The sequence below is a fragment of the Triturus cristatus genome, chromosome 1_2, assembly GCF_964204655.1.
Source record: "Triturus cristatus chromosome 1_2, aTriCri1.1, whole genome shotgun sequence".
Classification (NCBI taxonomy): domain Eukaryota; kingdom Metazoa; phylum Chordata; class Amphibia; order Caudata; family Salamandridae; genus Triturus; species Triturus cristatus.
In genome coordinates, this window is record NC_140580.1 from 46,657,078 (window position 1) to 46,676,857 (window position 19,780).

Consider the following 19,780-nt stretch of genomic DNA (forward strand, 5'->3'; position numbering starts at 1 on the left):
TTTTCTTAGGAGGAAAAATAGTGAATAAAATCATCTTCCCCTTTGCGCTCTTGGACCCACTTCGATCCCTCCCTTGTGCAACATGAGGTTTATCTGCAACAGTAGTTCTATTAGATTGGAAGGAGGAGGACCTCGGGGTGGACGATTTGGAGAAATCTTTTGAAATTCCAATGTGTGTCCATTGGAAGCTATGTCGAGAAGCCATCTGTCTGTTGTTATCTTGAACCATTCGGGGAGGAAACAGGATATTTTTCCACCAACCTCTAGACAAGGATTGTGAGTTTGGCCGAAACGAAGGATGAGTCACTGCTTCTTAGAGGTGTCTCTACTGCTGAAGGATGTCTTTCCTCTATGGTGTTTGTAGGAGGCGAAAGGGGCCTGTTTGTATAGTTGTTGTTGGCCAGTGGAGTATCTAGCACCACTTATGACAGATATAGGTTCCCTATATCCAAGGTCACTGCACTTAACTAGATTAGTCGTAGGATTCGATTCAGATCCAACTCCACTTCTTTGACCATCTGGACATCTTGGCCAGTTCTTGCTGACCGTGCCAAACTGATCACATCGTCTTTTTGCTTTGGGCCCAAGACTGCAAAGGAGAAGACTCTCATGACTCCTTACCTCATCGTCCTGCAAACCCGCTGCACCATCAGTGTCCGTGCTCCATACAGGTTCTGTCCTAGGCCTGTGGACATCTAAAGACATGCAAAGGAATCTCCCTTGAAGTGAAAGAGTCACTCCCCTGCATCCGCAGGCACCGTAACAAGATCAACTGGTTTGCCGAACCTGGGCTCCAACGGACTCCACAAGGCTCTGCAACACAAGTGGAGAATTGTCGTTCCCTCCAGGCCTGAGCTATCCTCTCGTCGAGTTGAAGCCAGCATCCTTCGATGAACGCCCTGCAACAAAACCCCTGTGCACAGTGTCGCTTCAATCACCCGGTGACCTCAGCGGTTATCACGACCAACTCGTACCAACAGAGTCGGACGCATCGAGAGGTTTTGTCGACGAGTCTGTCCTCGCTATAACTGACCCGTGCGAACGCGGTTGCTTGGACGGCCCAATTCTGTGGTCCTCAGCATCCCGGTGGCTCAGGCAGAGCTACCGGTACGGTGTATCCAAACTTGAAGCCTCTTCACCTAATCTGTTTCATTGAACTCGAGTGGCCTTTGTCTTCCGTGCCTCCTGGACGTCCCAGTGTGGCCTAGACTCTTTCCCCGCTTTCAGGTACTCTTCCACTCTAACTCACTTTTGGGTTCCAAGAGGCTCTTTTGTCCTTCTGTAGTAAGACTGCAACCGCGACATAGCGGCTGATCAGTATTGAGTACACAGTTGGGTATACTCGTCTCACCCGACGGTGGGGGGCCTAGACTCTCACCTTGGGTCCCCAACTTTTCTACGTCTCCTGGGTCTAGTTGCAACTTAGGTATTGTTCACTTCCCACTATTTTGATATATGGTCTTGTCTTTCAACCAGTTAGTGAGTGATTGTAATAAATATCTATTTTTATAATTACACTACGTGGTTCTTTTTCATGTAGCCTATACTAAAGTATTAGACACTGGTAAACCGAGCTGCTTTGCACTCCTCCTAGATTAAGCCTGAAGCTACCACTTTGTGAGCTTTCTATGGTTATCTAAACCCTAAAATCACCATAAGGGTCACCCAGGTTAGTGCAGGGAGCTACACTTACATAAGTGAGCACCATATACTCACCCGGCTTCTCACAGTAGGGGATATCGATTATTTTTGTTTTCACATCCTCGTGAAAAGAAGTCACTCTCAGCCATCCTTGTCTTCTTAATACTGCCGCACCAGCAAATTGGCAGAAACCTGTAGATGACACGTTGACTGCACAATCAATTATCTCAGCTGAGACCCATTCCCCCTCTTGAAGAAGCTTCCACTTTTGACTTCTCAGATAAAAGAGCAATAAATGGTGAAATGTCCGAGCACATTTGGCAGTCATATCTACCTGAGATGAAAGTGAATTTGCTGCTGTAACTGTGTCACTGCCATAGTGGAGAATTTTTTTACCAATAGTGTCAAGTCTTCCCCCTATCCCTATCCGGCAGAATAGACAGAGGTGAAGCTGGATTTCTGGCACGATGCTGCGCTGCCTGAGAAATAACCGAATACAGTATTTGGCTGACCGATGAGGCAGGAAGAAGAGTTGTCGGGTGCTTTTGTATTTCTTTTCCAGCTTAGGTAAAACAGCTGGAATGGAAGTCTCCCATTACTTACAGGCTCTCCTCGGATATGAAATCAACTATGGGAATAGAGCAAACATGTCTTTTAATCTGTTCTTTAAAATCATCTAAAAAAACAAATCAGACTGTTTAGTGACCATGGGGAGTTGAAATCTCCATGCCGTTCCATCCATTAGATTATGACCCCCCCCCCCCCCCACCCCCCCCCCCTTATATCTTCCAGTGGTGAGTCTATCAGGGGTGGAGTTGACTGAGACGGTGTCTGGATTCGGTAGTCATCCCATTCATTGGGAAGGGACACTTCCTCAAGTTCTCCTCCCTCCTGTTCGTCGTCCGTAGTTTGGTGCTTCTCTAACTGTGGCTGAGGAGGTGGTGAAGTTATTGGTACTGTTGATTTAGACGACCTTAATATTGGGAACGATCTAGGAACCAGAGTATGGGGAACTGAGACCGCCAGTTCTGAAGGTGGAAATCTGCGGTAGTAATCTTTCACCATATCTTGGAAGTATGAAACTAGGGAAGCAGGCATATGTATAGCCGGTACCATCTGTCTATATTGCTGGTCAGGCCCTTGATGGGAATAGTAATAATATTGTTCATCATCGCCCTCTTGCCATTTATTATGAAGGTCAGAAGGATGTGAGCCACACCTAAAATACATTCATTATCTGATTCCTCATCCTCCTCTTCATCATAATCAAAACGTTCTTCTGGAGGACTAGGGGGAACATTACTATGATAGGTATGCACTGGTAATATTATTTCCTGTAAAGACCTGCTCTTAAAATTGAGCTACTGTAGATGTAAAAACACTGTCCTTGGCTTTTTTGTAAGTCCGTCGACTTAAGCGTAGATGAACATGTAGTCGAATGTTTCGTTGAGGGTCACCCGACGGCTGTATAGTAGTTGGCAAAACAATAGTCGACGGAGCATTTGCCGGTGGCCTGGGCATCGTCAATGACCATTGCTGCAAGCCTGCTGTTGACATCTTCTGTCGACAGAACCATGGTTGACTAAACTAGCATAGACGGAGTGTGCTTGAGGGCCGTCGGCAATTGCAGCGGCGACGGGGAGTCCTAGACGAATCCCCTGATGCCAGACCCTTCGCCGCTGAGGCTGCATCCTCTGAAGATGAAGTTTTAAAAGTTCTCATCAACATAGAAGGCCTCACCTTCACGGAAATAGTCGATGGAGAAGATGTCATGATCAGTTTAGATGGCGAACTCGAAAAAGTTGAAGCCGTAGTAGTAGTGATGACAGAGCCTTTTGATGAGATAATCAGTCTTAGCTTTTGAGGTGATAAAATAGTCTCCGGCAGAGATTTTGAAGCTGTCTTAACCTTAGTGGTGGCAGGAGAAGGCATTATGGGTAGAGAATGTCTCTTATAGGAGGAGGGCTCTTTCTTAAAGGAGGATGTTTTTTAAAATTAATTCTGGTTTCATTAAGGAAAACGTAACGAACATACAGAAGAGAGGCAAACTTTCGTCTTAACAGAGAAGGTGAACATCATGCCATTTCAGCGGCACACATATCAAAAGTTACATAAAGATAAGTCGTGTCCATGAGCTGTACTTTGAAACACATCAACAGATTGTTAAGTAAAAAGACGACAGGTATCATAATATCATAATAAATAGACAGAAATCAGGGGGGTGGGAGGGAGGTGAGAAGGGGGTGGGGAAATTAAACATACAAACTATTGCGCTGAGTTTGTGTAGACAAAGGAGCAGTTACATATTTAAGAGGGTTGGGGTCCGGGTTTACCTATTTCTGTATGAGGGAGTCCTTGTGTGAGAGCAGTGCTAGGCGTCTTCAAGTGCACGCCAAAGGGGGAGGAGGAGAAGTTTGTGAGGCAGGAAGGTTAGTGTTGTGTTCTGGAGATGGGAAGGAAGAGGGTGTTGAGGAGCCTGGTTGCAGAGTGAGGAGATAAGTACGCTATATATGCCAAATGTCTTGGGACGGGAAGTGGGGGGTTGTAATGTAGAGTAAGTCAAAGTTCGCATGTCACATTAGAGGTGGAAGGTTGATCAACAACCTTAGAAGAATGGTACTGCTTTTCAACCATTTTGGAGATGCAAGTTCCACATCACTTGTTCTCTTTTTTGAGGCCACAGCTTTGAGAACGGTATTGCTGTTGTCTTCAGACAGAGGGTTATCTCTGGTTTTGAACTTCTGCAACCACAGAATAAGTCTGTCCTCTCTATCTCTCAAAGTTTTCTGAGAGAAAGTTCAAAGATTTTCCAATCTCTCACCTGGTGGTCAAGGTGAACGCAGTCAATGCGCTTCTTATGAGTATCATACAAATGTGGTTTCAGCTTCCCAAAGGAATGCCTGTGTCTAAAACGAGATCTGTAGAAATCACTCTGTTTTTTAAGGAAATGTCTGACAAGTAGGCCTAAAAAAAAACACACACACAGTAGAGCTCAGGGAGACTCCCTTCACACAACGTGCGATAGAAAATCTAAGAGCCCAGAACCTCTGTGGTGAGGGTTCTAAAGGGTGTTGTTGCCTGATTGGCTGTACTTTGGGCCGTTCCTAATGACTAGGGTGTGCTATCATAGTAAATGTTTTTTCTCCATTGACTTCAATGTTAAAGTTATTGCTTATTGCTTTATATGTATTGTGGGACTCCCACTTTGACGATGGGGAATAATTCAAGCATGTGAATATATGAAAGAAACAACGCTGGAGAAATATATATCATGAGACCAAACCACTTTACTGAATAATTTCGTCTGTGAGGATTAGGTCAACCAAGCCTGCTTCTTTTTGCAATCTACTCCTGGATCAGTCTCTATCAATCTTCAGAGTATTAGAGGATGAGGGACTGTGGTCTGCTAAGAAGAAATGAAAGGTAATTGGGAATAGGTTCAATCCTTGGATCCACTTGTGTCTGTGCAAGGGTGCATCCAGACAGGGTAGTTTGTTGTTTATTGAAAGATTTCATAATGTTGTGTATTGCCTTTTGGAACCTGAAAGGGGTTTTGGCATACAGGAACAAAAAGAATTACCAGTTAAAATAAAATCCACCAAGTTTCTTCATTCATCAGGGAGGAATTTTAATGAATTATTCTGGGATATGTTAAATCCTGATCACAAATGACTTGAAACACAACAGAAAAAAGCTAAAAATGACTAATAACAGAAACATTTTTTGGTGCAACTTAAAAGACAAATCGAAAGGACACATTTAAATAAATATTTACATCCATTATTATACAGCATTAAAAAGGTTTGATCCCAGCGTAAACGTCCAGTAGATTCCAGCATTTAAACCTGTGATTAAAATGGATGAAGGTTCAGTCAATGGAGTGCAAATCCTGCATTAGAAATAGAGGGCTTACTTAGAGCTGTGGGAGTCCAAGGCTAGCAGAAGAGGGACCAGCCCTGGTAGCCAGGGAGGTGCAGCCAACTGCAGGGCCACCGATGGCTTGGGTCAAACCATTTGAGTCAGTACAGGTACATCATCAAAATATTGTGCAAGCAATATTTTATCACACTAAATGTTCAATGCCGAAGCAAAGGCAGTTGTCTGGTATCTGCCTCTTTGACAGTGAGTTAAGGGGCATCAAAGAATGTGAGCCTTATTGATTTGAATTCATATTTCTCTGTGCTTCAAATTCCCACAACAGGCATGATTTTGGGCCACAGTTTGTGTCATTAAGCCTGTTGGGACCTCAAACCCTATGTGGGCCCTTGGATTGCCCTCCAATATAACACCCCATGGCGGTCCCCCACTGGTCAAGGAAACCATATTGTAGAAGGCATTGCAATGTACAGCATTTAAATTTAGCTAATGATTTAAGGTATACCAATAAGAAGTCACTGGGTTTGAGATGCCTATTTGTAACCATTCACTCAGGCACCAGAGTACTCCTGGCCATTTACCGCCTGAAAAACTCAGCTTGCATTCTTTTATTCATCTGGAAAATGAGAATGCCAAACAGAGGTCACAGAGAGTGCTTCTGAACAAATGAAGAGAGGAGCTTCTGCAGTGTGACTTGCTGTGGTCTAAAAAATAATGCAATCCAGTCAATGGCGGAGTTTGCCACATGCCTTATCTGCCCAGGCATCCTAAACTCCATCTCTCATTCTTATCACTATTGGCCCTTTCGAATCCAAACCACCTTCTACTTACCTCCCCAAAGTAATTACAACATTCAGGTTTCAAATGTGATTATGCCATCTTACATCCCTTGCCCTTCCACTGTCCCCAAGTTCAGGCAATTTCACTCTTCTAAACTAGGGGTTACATCATAAATAACAAAAGCATTGCTATTTACCCACACTCTGTCTCCCATCACCACCAAATCATGTACCCTTCACATATCTCACTTCTTGCCCTATGGCAGATGTTTAATATCCCTTGGCTATACAATACCTCGTCTTCCACAATAAATAACACTTGTGACATTCTAAATGTGAAAACACTTAAAACCATTGATGCAGAGTAGATTGTGTCCCGCAACTGAGGCAATGAGCAAACTACTCACAAGAGCATTTGGTGGTCTTCATCTTGTCTGCTAAGTCAACAGTCCATGGTGGCTTTCAGATATTTTAGTGCCACACCTAGGTAAAGGACATCAGTTCGGATAGGTGTATATTTCCAACTGATCGAGAAGCCAGCAACGGTCTGCTTGACCTCAAATGACAATTGAGCCATCACAATATGCAAACCCACAGAAACCTTCAAGTGTCCTATGGAAGATGATGGTAAGAGAGAGTAGCAAAGTGACTGTAAAGTGGCAGCATTCCCACAACCTCGTCTGTTGTCAGGCCCCCTTAGCTCCATGTGTGCCTTCAGCAGAGTCCGTTGAGCTTGGCAAGCGGTTGATCACATTTTTATTTCTTCATTAAATATGTGCAATGTATGCTAAAATGAAAGACAGAGAAACTAGGAGCAAGTAGGGGGTATTTGATCAAGTATGCAGGCAGGATGGCCACATCTAGGAGGATTTCCTGTTGTTCACGTCACTCCTTTTTAAAAGCCTGTACCGTCACTTTCATAGAAGCCAAGAGTATTGGCTACAAATCCATGTAGTAGCCTTGGAGTCCAGAGGGTTGGGAAAACAGCTGTTGAGCACAAGCAAGTTGGGACCAAGGTCATGTCATTGAGTATGTGTTTTGAAGAGGAAAGGGAAGGACGGACATGACTCCAAAGTTCTTCTTTCGCTCTTTGCCATGTAAGGTTGTAACTGAGGTGCAGGGAGCTCAGGAAAAATTTTGCACAGGCTGGCTGACTCGCATGCAGGCCCAGTAAATGGCCCGCCCCATGAAAGCAAGTGTAAGCAGCATGACAAGTGCCCAAGAGGCATAGATCCCGCCATACTTCTGCGCCAGCCTCCAGGTCCCTACCTGAAAGAGACATTTCAAGAGGTTAGAGCATCTAGAGAAGAAAGCACATTGCTTCATTCAAGCCCACTAGCAAACTACACTAAAAAGGTAACCATGCTGCTTTGCTCTCCCTAACTAAGGAAGCACAAGACCAACAAAGAAAATGAGAATCATCATATTACAAACAGGAATCCTTAAGAAGAAAGTCTTGATTATTTTTGAGAGCTTCTGCCCAATAAAGAAGAGACTTAACTCAGGGAAAACACTAATTATATCAAGCAACGTAGAGTAATATATTGCAACTGAGGAACACATTTTTGCAACAAGAAAGAGAACAGCCAAATTTGATTATAGGAAAGAAAAAAAATCAGGTGGCTCTTCTGGTTACAAGCAAAGCTATCTTCTGTAAACACTTGCAAACTTTGTTCTTTGGCTCATAAGTGCTATCTCGTGTTAATGGCTGGAGCCTGCCTATGTACTCACTAGATCATGATTTTGCTGCCTATCCGTTTAGCTGTTTTCTAAGGGGGGGCCGAATAGCCGAGGTGGGTGCAACAGTAACTTAACGGCACAAAACTCTTGTTGTTTACTCCAATAAGTGGGAGGCGATTACCAGAATAAATGGACCGCTAGTATCAGCTGACGGCCAACCTAGAAACCAGACTGATAGTCAAGTACCAACATGGCACATAATACGTTCAGCTTTGACAATTAGTGACCAAACAGTAATGCTTTACAAAAGTGGAGATGTTCATGTGGCCGCAATTATCTCCTCAAAGGTTTCAATTCTGCTGTAGTGATTATAGAAGGTCAGTTATCTTTTCATATGTAGTTCAAGAACATACAAGAGAAGTACATTAACGAGTGCAAAAATGACAACTCAATTCTTCAGCATTTCTTTTGGCCAAGGGTATATCAAAAGACTGATGATTACTTCAAGAAGTGTTCAATCTGTCAGATGAAAAACAAACAAGGTAATCACTCGGCTCCTCTACAGCCCTTTCTCATCATTCACATTCACTTCCAGATAACTAGCAAGAATCTTTTGGGTTCCATAGAACCCTTTGGGAGAGGTAATCACTTCATACTGCTTAATGACCTACAGTACAACATTTCTGGAAGCATTTCCTTACTGAGCCACCAATGCGGCACACTTATGTGACCACCTGAGTGCACTTCTCAGTACAAGTGGGTTTACACAGCAATATAGTCACAAATCCAGGAATTAATTTCACGTCAAAATGGAAAGCTCAAGTCTGTTAAAACCCTCAAGATCAAACATAATAAAATATTTATATGTAATCTGCAGAAAGATAGTTTAAAGGAGTGTTCCGATTTATTACAAGACTAGAACTGAATAAAATAATAATCCACATTTGTAAAACGCGAACAATCACCCGTAAGGGTCTCTAGGCACTGGGGGCCGTCGGGAAGATTAAGCAAGCTATTGCTTAAAGTCACATGGTGCTGGGCTAATCTGCCGCCGGCGCCGGGGATCGAACCGTGATCCCCAGATTCCGGAGTCAGTCGCCCTGGCCGCGGCACCACACCTCTAAAACAGGACCTGGTTCCAATGACTGGGATAAGATGCTTTCCTTACTTCTCTTCACAATAAGCAGTAAACTACAGTATTACACTGGCCTCTGATCTATCTAGTCATCAACTAAGCCATTTACTTGATATAGCAAAAAACGGATTGGAAGGTGATGAGGAGACTACTGTTTATGTGGTTGATTAATTGTTGGGGCTTTGAGAGGCTGGCTGCTATCCAACAGTCAAAGGCTAAAAATCTAGAAAAAGTCAAAAATCACCAAAAACACCACAACTAAGAAACCAGACTACGTATAATCCAAGCTGGATATATGTTTTACTGCCATAACCACATTAGGAGTACAATCTGTTAGCCCAGTAGAACGTGTCATATAAACCATGCATGTTATAGGTAATTTAAACACACCCAGTCACCCAATCAGGTAAGAAATCATTCACAGAATCAATCATGTCAATCAGATAAAGTGGAGCAAATTAGAGATATTTGGTTTAATAAAAATTGCTGCTCAAAATAACCCACACCATGATGTATCATCTGGTCCTAGAGAACACCCTGTAACCGGAGAGAAAGGATGACTTGTTCAGACACCACTGTGAAAGAAAGATGGGAGCGGTCTCTACATCACTTCTGGGAAGACTAATCTTGTAGAACACAAGATCCACACCAAAGATGGCAAGATAGAAAAGGTACAACCCTATTGCATGCCCAAAGCCCACTGAGCTACCATAGACACAACAAAAGATTTGATATTGGAGTTGGAGATCATTGAAAGATGAAACAGTAAATGGTCATCACGGACAGTCCTAGTTCACAAACCCAATAGTTCCATACCACCCTGCATAGACTTTTGAAAGGTCAATCAAGCATCAGAGTTTGACACCTACCAAATGCAAATGAATAGATGACTTGGTTGAACAATCAGTAAAAAACAGTGAACATCAGTATCATAGGTCATAATGCCACTGTAAGACTGTTTAGCAAAAAGCAGCTTTTCCTACTCCCCTTGGACTGTTCTACTGAGACCTCACAGAAATTATGCTGCAGCATATCTAGATTTAGTCTACAGTCCATTTTAAGATTAATTTCTTGTGAATTTGGAGGATGTTTTATGAACATTACTAAGGTCAGGTCTCACAGCCAACCTGGCTAACGATACCCTGGCCGCACATCACAGGAGGTATTGTGGATATTCCCTTAAGAAAGGAATACTTAAGTCCTAAAGTCAAGAACAATGAAGCACTACAAAAAAAGTCCCCGTCACCCAAAAATATTTTAGAAGCTTCACTAGATGTGTGAGATATTATTGCAAGGTTATATCCATTTTTATTTCCTAGCATTTTACCTTTAACTGTGCTGTTGAAGACAATTGTTTCTAGCACTCTACTAATCAACTGTTACTCTGCCAGGATTTTCGGATCCCTTTCATATTACAGACCAATGATGGCACTGTAAGGGACCGTATTGTCTCTTTTTGACGGAAGCATTCTCTATCTTGTTTTTCAGTTCTAAACTACTGCTCTATGAACTGGTGGATACCACAGCTGAAAAAGAATGCTTGACCCAGTAAGCTGTTGAATTTACTGGAATTTACTGGCTAGGCAGTCCACCATTCCAAATGAGCATGCACCATTACCCTAGCTGTAAAATCATGTCACAAATATGCGAATCTGAGTGCCTGATTCACAAAGGAATCTCACTGTGGAGATTACGCCTCAAGTGCGTACACACCCACGAGTGTGGAGGCCCTTTGTGAACCAGGGCCAAGAGTGTCTTATGCTGGTTTCAGGCCTTAAGGCCCTTCTCTTTCTTGCTTTATGAGGCAGGTACACTCATGAGTAATACAGACTGTCTCTTCCACCTGAGAACTACCTGCCCGAATGTCGGGGGAACATGTATGACAAGGTATGTGTTGAAAGTAGAGTCGTTGGATGCGGAGGTTGACACAGAGGTATATTTAATTATGGAGAAGCAGACAGAACAACTCATCGCCAGATGACCAACCGCTAACTGGCATTCCTAGAATTACAGGCTAGAACTAGAACACGGGTAAGTGTTCTCGAAGGTAAGAACTGGGTTAGAGATACAGTAGTATGCATTTACAACATATCTTCTTCCTTTGGGAGAAAAACAAACATAAGAGAACAAACTAAGGAAAAAACAATCAAATTAGGACTGGTAAAAATTGATAAAATTCTTGGCAATAATAGCATATGAATAAAACATTCAAAACTACAAAGTCATTAAGGTTCTATGACAAAAGCATTTGAAAAAGTTATTCACAACAATAATCATTAAGATAAACTGATGGTCTACGATTCCTTGTAACTCGGTTATTGTAAGGTAAAGGAATACTCTCTGTAGTGGAAGAACCAACATTGTGGTAATCGGAGGCATCACCTCCCCTGACAACTTCTGCTGGTTGAGGATGAGGTTGAAATGTTTTCTGCCGTAGTGGACAACATGTAACCACTATTGGTATTGTTACTTTGAGAGTGTGAAGATTCTTCTGAAAGATCTTCATTAATGGTGGAAGAACTCTTTTGATAAAGAGCCACTCTCCAAAGATTCAATTTTTCACTATTGGTTAAAACAACGTAATGGGGAAAGACTTCACTAACTCAGAAAGGTCCTTTGAACTTGGACAAACCTTTAGAGATCCTACCACGTTTAACTTTAACCAAGCCTCCCTTTGAGATATGCGGAGCAGAGGTAAGTTTAGTAGAAACAGGAGAAGTGGAGACTACCATTCCATTATTGGATATTAAGTTTTTGATCCACGAAGGAGTACGTTTAGTACCAGGGGGTCTACCCTGCATAAGTTCAAATGGTGACTTCACATCGGACCCGTGAACAGTGGTACGATAGGCGTTAACCATGTCTTGCACGATATCTTGGTCAAAGGGACCACTCGAGAAAGCAAGTTGGGACAGTGCCTTTGACTCTCTCACAAAGACCGTTACTTTGTGGATTGTATAGTGATGTGAGATGATGCGTAATGCCAGATTTGGAGAGAAAAGAACACATATCATGGGAGACTAATTGTGTCCCATTGTCAGTAATTAAAATGCTGGGATAACCTTCATCCTGAAAAAGTTTTTTAAAGAATTTTATAGTGCTCTCGGTGGTGATGTCTTTTACAAAAGCGACAGTGAGCCATTTCGAGAAAACATCAACGGAAACAATACCAAAACTTTGGCTTAAGGGTAATTCTTCCATGGGCCCAATAAAGTCCAGACAGATGCTGTGCCAAGGAGTATTGGGATTGATCAAATGACCCATGGAAGAACCAACAGCAACTTTAAGTCTTCTCACCTTCTTTACATAATGGACACTTCTCTACCCATGAAGACACCTGTGAGTCTATCCAAGGCCACCAAAAATTCGCTTTCAGCCTGCGCTGGGTCAGAGTCTGGCCCAGGTGGCCCACATGAGCAATGTTGAGTAGTTTAGATCTTAAGTCTGAAGGGGGAATGATTTTGTCACCACGCATGAGAACACTTGTACCATACGTGGAAAAATCATCAAGCACTTGAAGATATGGGCGAGCAGAGATGTGTACGCAACTTTCACGTCTTGAACCACTTTTAATAAGGCGGAAAACTTTTTGTAACACATGATCATTGGCCATAGCCTTGGACCAGTCATCCTGTGTGAAGTTTCCTTCACAAACAGATAAAACATCCTGTACCCAAGCAACAGCTTCATTGTCAAACTCTAAGGGAAGAATCATCTGTGTCATTATGGTCAATGGATAAGCAGTCTGCTTGAAAATTTCGCCACCCTTGAACATGGGAAATTTCGTATTGGTACTCTTGAAGTCTGGAAGCTAGTCTTGCTAATCTAGGAGAACCTTTACCTGCGCCACCCGGAGACAATATGCGGATTAAGAGTTTGTGGTCGGTTTTTAGCAATAATTTAGTACCCCATAGGTAAGATCTAAAATATTGGACGCCCCAAGCAGCGGCTAGTGCTTCCTTCTCAATACCAGAATAATTCCGTTCTGATTGTGTTAGAGTGCGGGAAGCAAAAGCAATTGCCCGCTCACCCACTGGGTATTTTTGAAGGAGGACAGCACCTAATCCAGTTGCACTAGCATCAACCATAATGGTGGAGGTGCGCTTAGTGTCAAACAGAGCTAAGATGTTAGCTTCACAGATTTCCTTTTTAATTTGTGTAAAGCGCGAGTCTTTCTCATTGTCCCACACACATTTTGTGCCTTTTTTGAGTAAAAGTCTTAGTTGGGCAGTTTTATCTGAGACTTTTTTTGTACAAATTTAGAATAATATTCAATCAAACCCATGAATGATCTAAGCTGGTCTTTATTGGTAGGACTTGGGGCAGAACGAATGGCTTCCAAGAGGTTTTTCTTGGGCTTGACACCCAAAGCAGATATCTCATAGCCAAGGTATTCTATTTGCATTACAAGAAAGCAATGCTTTTCTTTATGTAAAGTAAGTCCAGCGTTCATGATTCTGAGTAGAACATCCTTGAGTATGAGATTGTGTTCAGCTATGGAGTCGCCAAACACGAGGATATCATCCTGAAAAAATACGACTTTACTTAGCCCCTTGAAGATTTCTGTGACCATACATTGAAATACACTAGCGGCGGAAATTAATCCGAAGGGAAGACGTGTGAACTGAAAGATACCCTCAGTGGTTATAAATGCGGTGAGGTGCTTAGAATCATTGTGGAGTCTGATTTGGTGGTAGGCACTTTTAAGTCAAGTTTAGAGAAAAACTTTGCACCTTGAAGGGTGGAAACTGGTTCCCCAATGTTAGGTAAAGGGAAAGTGTTTGCAACTACACATTTATTGAGTGATCTTAGATCGACACAGAATCTCAGATTTCCGTCCGATTTCTTCGTGATCACAACCGGAGACACCCATGGAGAGGCTTCATCGGGTTCTATGACCCCATTTTGTAACATTTCGTTTAGTAATTGTTTGACATCGATTTGGATTGAGAGAGGAATTCTCCTTACCTTGTGTTGGATGGGTACGCTGTTTTCTCTAAGTGTTATGAAGTGTGCATACCCTTTCAAACTCTCCCAAATCGTCTCTAAACACAGTATCACACTCAAGTATGATATCATCTAAGGAATGGTCTTCAGTGACCATGACTTTATTGGGAGCTCTCGGGTTTATAATAATATGTAAATCATATTGATGAACCCACCCTAGTATAGGAGGCCCATCAACAGAAATATAGATTTTCCCGAAAGTAGACCTATTTTTAAACAGAATATCTGACTCAAAATAGCCTAGAATATCAATGGTTTCGCCCGGAAAACCCCTAGGCGAAATATCACTTTTGAACAACGGCTTAGTACTCCAATGTCTGTTCATGAAGGAATGATGGTATATCTGGAGCCTGTGTCAACCATGAGGGATACTTCCAGTCCATCAATAGTAACAAGCATTTGCAATGCAATAGGTCTCGCATTATAAAAGTGTGAGCAGTTGGCATTGCTAATAATAATGCAACACTAGCTATTGGCATTGTAAATGATAATGCCATTTATTTATGTGTTTGTTTTATAAAATAGATAAAAAAGGCATGGTCATGAACAATGACAATAGCTGAAACGTTTGCAAATGCGAGACCTATTGCATTGCAAATGCTTGTTTCAGTACTGCAGGCTTTTTTAAAGTTTTAGTCAGTACACAAAATGAAATCCATTTCATCAGCGTTGCCAGTGCTCCTTTATGTTTAATGCCCTAAATGAAACACAATGTTCTAAGCAGATTGCTAAACAGCATCTCCAGCCCCGATCACAGTGTCTCACTTCATGCTGGACAGTAGGCACCCTGTTTTTATGCAGCGCCAAGACGGGGTGAACTAATGCACAGACTGAGGTCTGTCAGCCTCTGAGGCTCAAAGCATTCCTTGCAACAGTCCGCGGTGTCAAGGTATTGCCATGTGTACAGCACACTCTGCAACAGCAAGTGGTTTCAAAGTTGGGAGTGACTTCTCAAACTTTCCCGAGGTGTTCATCGTGTTTGGTGACAGCGTATTTATGCTGACAGCCCAAAAAACTGTTTGTGGTTGTGTGTGTGTTTGTGTGTGTGTGGGGGGGGGGGGGGGGTTGTGTGTGGTTGTGTGTATGTGTGTGTGTTGGTGGTGGTTGTGTGGGTGTGTGGTTGTGTGTGTTTGTGTGGTTGTGTGGGTGTGGTTGTGTGTGTGGTTGTGTGGGTGTGGTTGTGTGTGTGTGGTTGGGTGTGTGTGTGGTTGTGTGGGTGTTTGTGGTAGCGTGGTTGTGTGTGTGTGGTTGTGTGTGTGTGCGCACCATAAACAGCTCTTCAAAGACCTAAATCAGGTGGGGGAAAGTAAACCCATGATTGTTAATAATTGCATCCACCCCGTGCCCTTTGTGCCCTTAATAACTTGCGGACAAAAGCACTAATAGCCTGTAGACAATACTGGAATCTGTTCTGGCAAATTAAAAAGTCACACCCTCTAATGCTAAAGGTCAAAGCAGGCACAAGTCAATTCCTTTAAATATCCACCCAAGTAATCCTGCTTAAAGTTGAACATTACAGGAAAGTACAAACCCGTGAAAGGTCAGGCACCAGCTAATCTGAGACCTTGGCGAAGCTCCTCGGAGTGGAAAGCGCTGGTGAGAAGCGCTGAAAAGTAGAGCCGCGCGTGCGCACATAGAGAAACAAATTAAAACTGGGAACAAGACAGATGGCTTTCTATTGGCAAATTACTCAAGAGATGGAGTAAAACCTGAAGCAGCCTGCATTATGTGGCCAAGGAGAAGCGGTGGCCAGCGGCAGCACTGAATAAGGAGAAGCGGTGGCCAGCGGCAGCACTGAATGAGGCCTGCGATTCCGTTCAGTTTTTTTTCTTCCCTCAGCAAAAATGGTTTATTGTAAGCACCTTAATGTACATGACATTTTTTTGCTTTGCCCACATGTGATTTCCTACTTACCCTTCTTGTTCGAAATGCAACATTTCTACTATTTGCATGCTTCTGACAAGCTGCTCAGCTGTTTAAAGTGAGCTGCGCTGGTGACGTCACACCACTGGCTAGCCCGGCAATCTTGTCAAAAGGGCATCGTTTGATTATGTCTACTTCAGCAGCCCGACTCGGATGCACGTTTTTTTCTGCAAAGGCGCCTACCTGCACTTTTGTAACCACGCCTATGGCGAAGAGCAGGAAAACATTACGAATAAAACAAGTATCAGTGGAGAGGCTATGGCGCTGCTGACTCGAGTGCGGGAGATGCCGGCTCGAGTCTCTGCTCTGTAACATCTTGTGATTCTGGGAAAATCACGTAATTTCTCCCTGTCCTGTGATAAGTTGTCAATATATATATGTGCTGCGAGACAAAAAAAGCGCGGATGAGGCGCTTTTATGGACGCTCTACTAAATAAACAAGAAAGGGTCAGTAGTGTGTTGACGAGGGAGAAGAGAAGTGGGGGCAGTGCGATGAGGAGGGCTAGCAGCAGTGCGAGGAGGAAGGGTAAAGTTTTAAGTGAACTTTACGTTACCCTTCGGTGAAGTTACTGGCCTTCTAAAAGATAAGAGAGCCAGACTGCAGAAAGAAATAAAACAAACGAAAAGGGCTACAAAGGGACAACAGAGGAACGAGGCAAATATAAAACAACAAGCAGGAAGTGGGATAAGGGAGGGGGTGGCAAATGGTGAGCAGTTTCGCGGCCGCTTTGATGTTCTCAGTGGCCACGCGGCTCACTGAGAACATCAAAGCGGCCGCAAAAGTGATCAGGCAGACTGACAAATGGTGCGCGCGCCCAGCGCACATGCACTGTATTTGGAGGCCTGAAAAGCACTAGTCTGCACTTCCAAATCCCCGCCTACTAAAGCTCTCGCCAGAGCAGCGTTAAAGCGCTGGCTCAGGCGAGACCTAAAAATGGCTTTAGGTCTGTTCTGTCTCTTGTTGTCGTCTTGAATGATGTCAATATCATCAACAACTAGTAGTTTGTCTCTCCCTTGTTCAACATCATCGTGGACAACTCCAATTTTCTGCCGATTTTTTGTTCTGCACATTTTCGAAAAATGTCCCAGACGACCACATTAGAGGCATTCTTTGTTTGAGGCAAAGCAGAATTTTGCGTCTGATGTGTGACTGTTGCTGCCGCAGCGCGAACAAAATTTGTTTTGGTTTTGGATTTTTTAACAGGTGGTTTGACTTTGTTCTTGACAACGGCAACAGATTCCTCACTAGGTTGTTCATTAGAGCCTTCAGGACATTTCTCAGAGACTTCAGAAACATCTTGCTGACTATTGTTCTTCTTTTGTGTCTCGATTACTTTCATACAACTCTCCAATTCTTCAATAACTTTAGCTAGATCGATAGCTACAGTCAAAGAGGGGTTTTTCGCCGCCCATAATCTCTCTTGAATCTTTTTGTTGTTGCATTGGACTATTAATTGATCTCTGATGAGTTCATCGTTCATAGCTCCAAATTTGCATTTAACTGATAGCTCTCTGAGATGAGCAACAAAATCATTGATTGACTCATCGCTCTTCTGACGACGAGTGTAAAATGTATATCTGTTCAGGACTAGATTTTCTTCTTTCGAGAAACTGACTTCTAGTCTGCAAATAGCTTCTTTATATTCATCAGGGACGGCTTGCTTGTCAGTTAGCTTGTAGAGCTTGAGGTAAAAATCTAAATAGACGCTGACCCTCTTTACCTAGAGTACTAAGTAAAATTGCTTTCTTGCACTTTCCTGAGAACTCTTGGCCATCCAAAGCTTCGAGATAGTTATCAAAGATGATAAACCAGTCTTCCCATGGTATTGGCGGATTGCCAGGTTCAGGTAGGAAAGGTGGTGGAAGAGTAACATTTACTTGTTGCGACATAATGCAGTTTGTGAGGAGAAACTATTTGTATATTACAGATGCACAGATCTCGTATAAAATGAAAAAAAAAATTGGAGATGATGAAGTAAATAAGTTCAAGCTGCATTTGCTTATGGTTGTCTTAAATAGAACATATTTTATATAATACTGTAATTGTTGATGTTGTTGAGGGTTGAATGTTGGTGTGGGTGTCAACGTTGCGTGGACTTAAATTTCCCTTTGTAGTTTGTATGGTGTGCGTGTCCCCGTATGCAGTGGCAGTGGCACGCTTGTAGTCCCCAATAATGAAAACACAGTCTTTTATAGGTCTTAGGATGGAACGACACTCAAACTTGAGTAAAAGAATGTCTAACAAGTAGTTGGCCGGTAATTGGGCTCTACTCGCGTTGAAATTGCATGCGCTCGTCTTTTGACCAAGTCTGTATTTATGCGCTGTGCTCACGTACTGTTTTCTCATAGGAGAAGACAATGAATTTGAAATTGAGGCTTGAAACGCAGGCACGGAGCGCGAGGCAAGTTGCTAGGCAACAGAGACACAAGACATGGTCGCGCTGAGTTTCTATGATGCGTTGCTAGGTGACGTGATTACGTGCGTGACTGTAAGAGACTCACAGTTAATACGGTGGCCTTCTAGTTGTTATATTCCGATGAAGATTACTTCAAAAATCTTTACTCCTCTGCTGCACGAGAGGGAGACATTCATGTATTTGCGTGGATCCATTTTCCTTTTCTCGAAGAGTTGATTCTGCCGCTGCGAACGGAACGAAGATTGAAGAATGGCTTCCGACGTTGGTTCGTTTGATCCGTTCTCGATGCCGATCAGCTGTTCGTTAAATCGTCACCAAAAGGTTGAAAGTAAGAGTCGTTGGATGCGGAGGTTGACACAGAAGTATATTTAATTATGGAGAAGCAGACAGAACAACTCATCGCCAGCTGACCAACCTCTAACTGGCGTTCCTAGAATTACAGGCTAGAACATGACACGGGTAAGTGTTCTCGAAGGTAAAAACTGGGTTAGAGATACAGTAGTATGCATTTACAACAGTATGGTACAAGTCCCCTGGTTCCCACCCACAATGTTCTTACTACTTTAAGCTTAGATGACCATTCTTTCATATTTGCACTTGATTGGGGAGGAGGGAAGGGGTGGGGGGTGGGGTTAAGATGAAGGACCTTCCTTCATTTTGCAGTCCTTGATTTATCTACCATGTACCACACGTCAGCATGTGTTATGATACTGCCTAAAAGTAGAGTAGACAGATGGCCAACAACTACTACAGCTTTGAATGATCATGTCCTCCACAGAATAGGAAAGGATTTGGAAGCTGACGTTGGCACCAGTGGTAGGGGTGCCAGCCTGCACTGGGTAGTCAGGGAGAAGTCTCTGGGTCTATTCCAAGACTAAAACAAGGCAGAGGAAAGTGGGGTGGGGTAGCAGCTTACAGACAGATTTACAATGGTTTGCGGAGACTTTACAAACCCCGATCGCCATGATATTATGAATGCAGACAAGTGGTCAAATATTAAAGGGGGGTGTAACTGGGAAGGACGAGACACCTCCCACAACTAATAGAACCATGTAAGGACCTTAAATACTCCACCCTTAAAAAAAACTAAAAGAGAGAGTGGGAGGATTTCTAGAAGTTCACCCAGAAAGGGATATATAAAATTAACAGGAGAACGACAGCGAGAAAAAACATTCACAGCATAGATGGCGTGATTTTTGCCTTCTCTCTTCTCAGGGAGAAGATGGCCTGCAGAACCTAAATATTGAACAAAGGAGCCAGCCAACTAGATAAAAAGTCAATCCTGGAACAACCAAGACCAAGGACAACAAAATCACTAATTC

General features: G+C 43.0%; 1 protein-coding gene across 1 annotated transcript in view; it reads right to left on the reverse strand.

Annotated features, from left to right (window-relative positions):
- Positions 1 to 5,244: 5,244 nt before the first annotated feature.
- The window catches only part of PIP4P1 (phosphatidylinositol-4,5-bisphosphate 4-phosphatase 1), a 160,065-nt gene continuing 145,529 nt past the window's right edge, over positions 5,245 to 19,780 (reverse strand). The window contains exon 7 of the mRNA XM_085600918.1: positions 5,245 to 7,565. Within this exon, the coding sequence (XP_085457044.1) occupies positions 7,422 to 7,565 (144 nt within the window). The 3' untranslated portion in view covers positions 5,245 to 7,421. The remainder of the gene's footprint in view (positions 7,566 to 19,780) is intronic.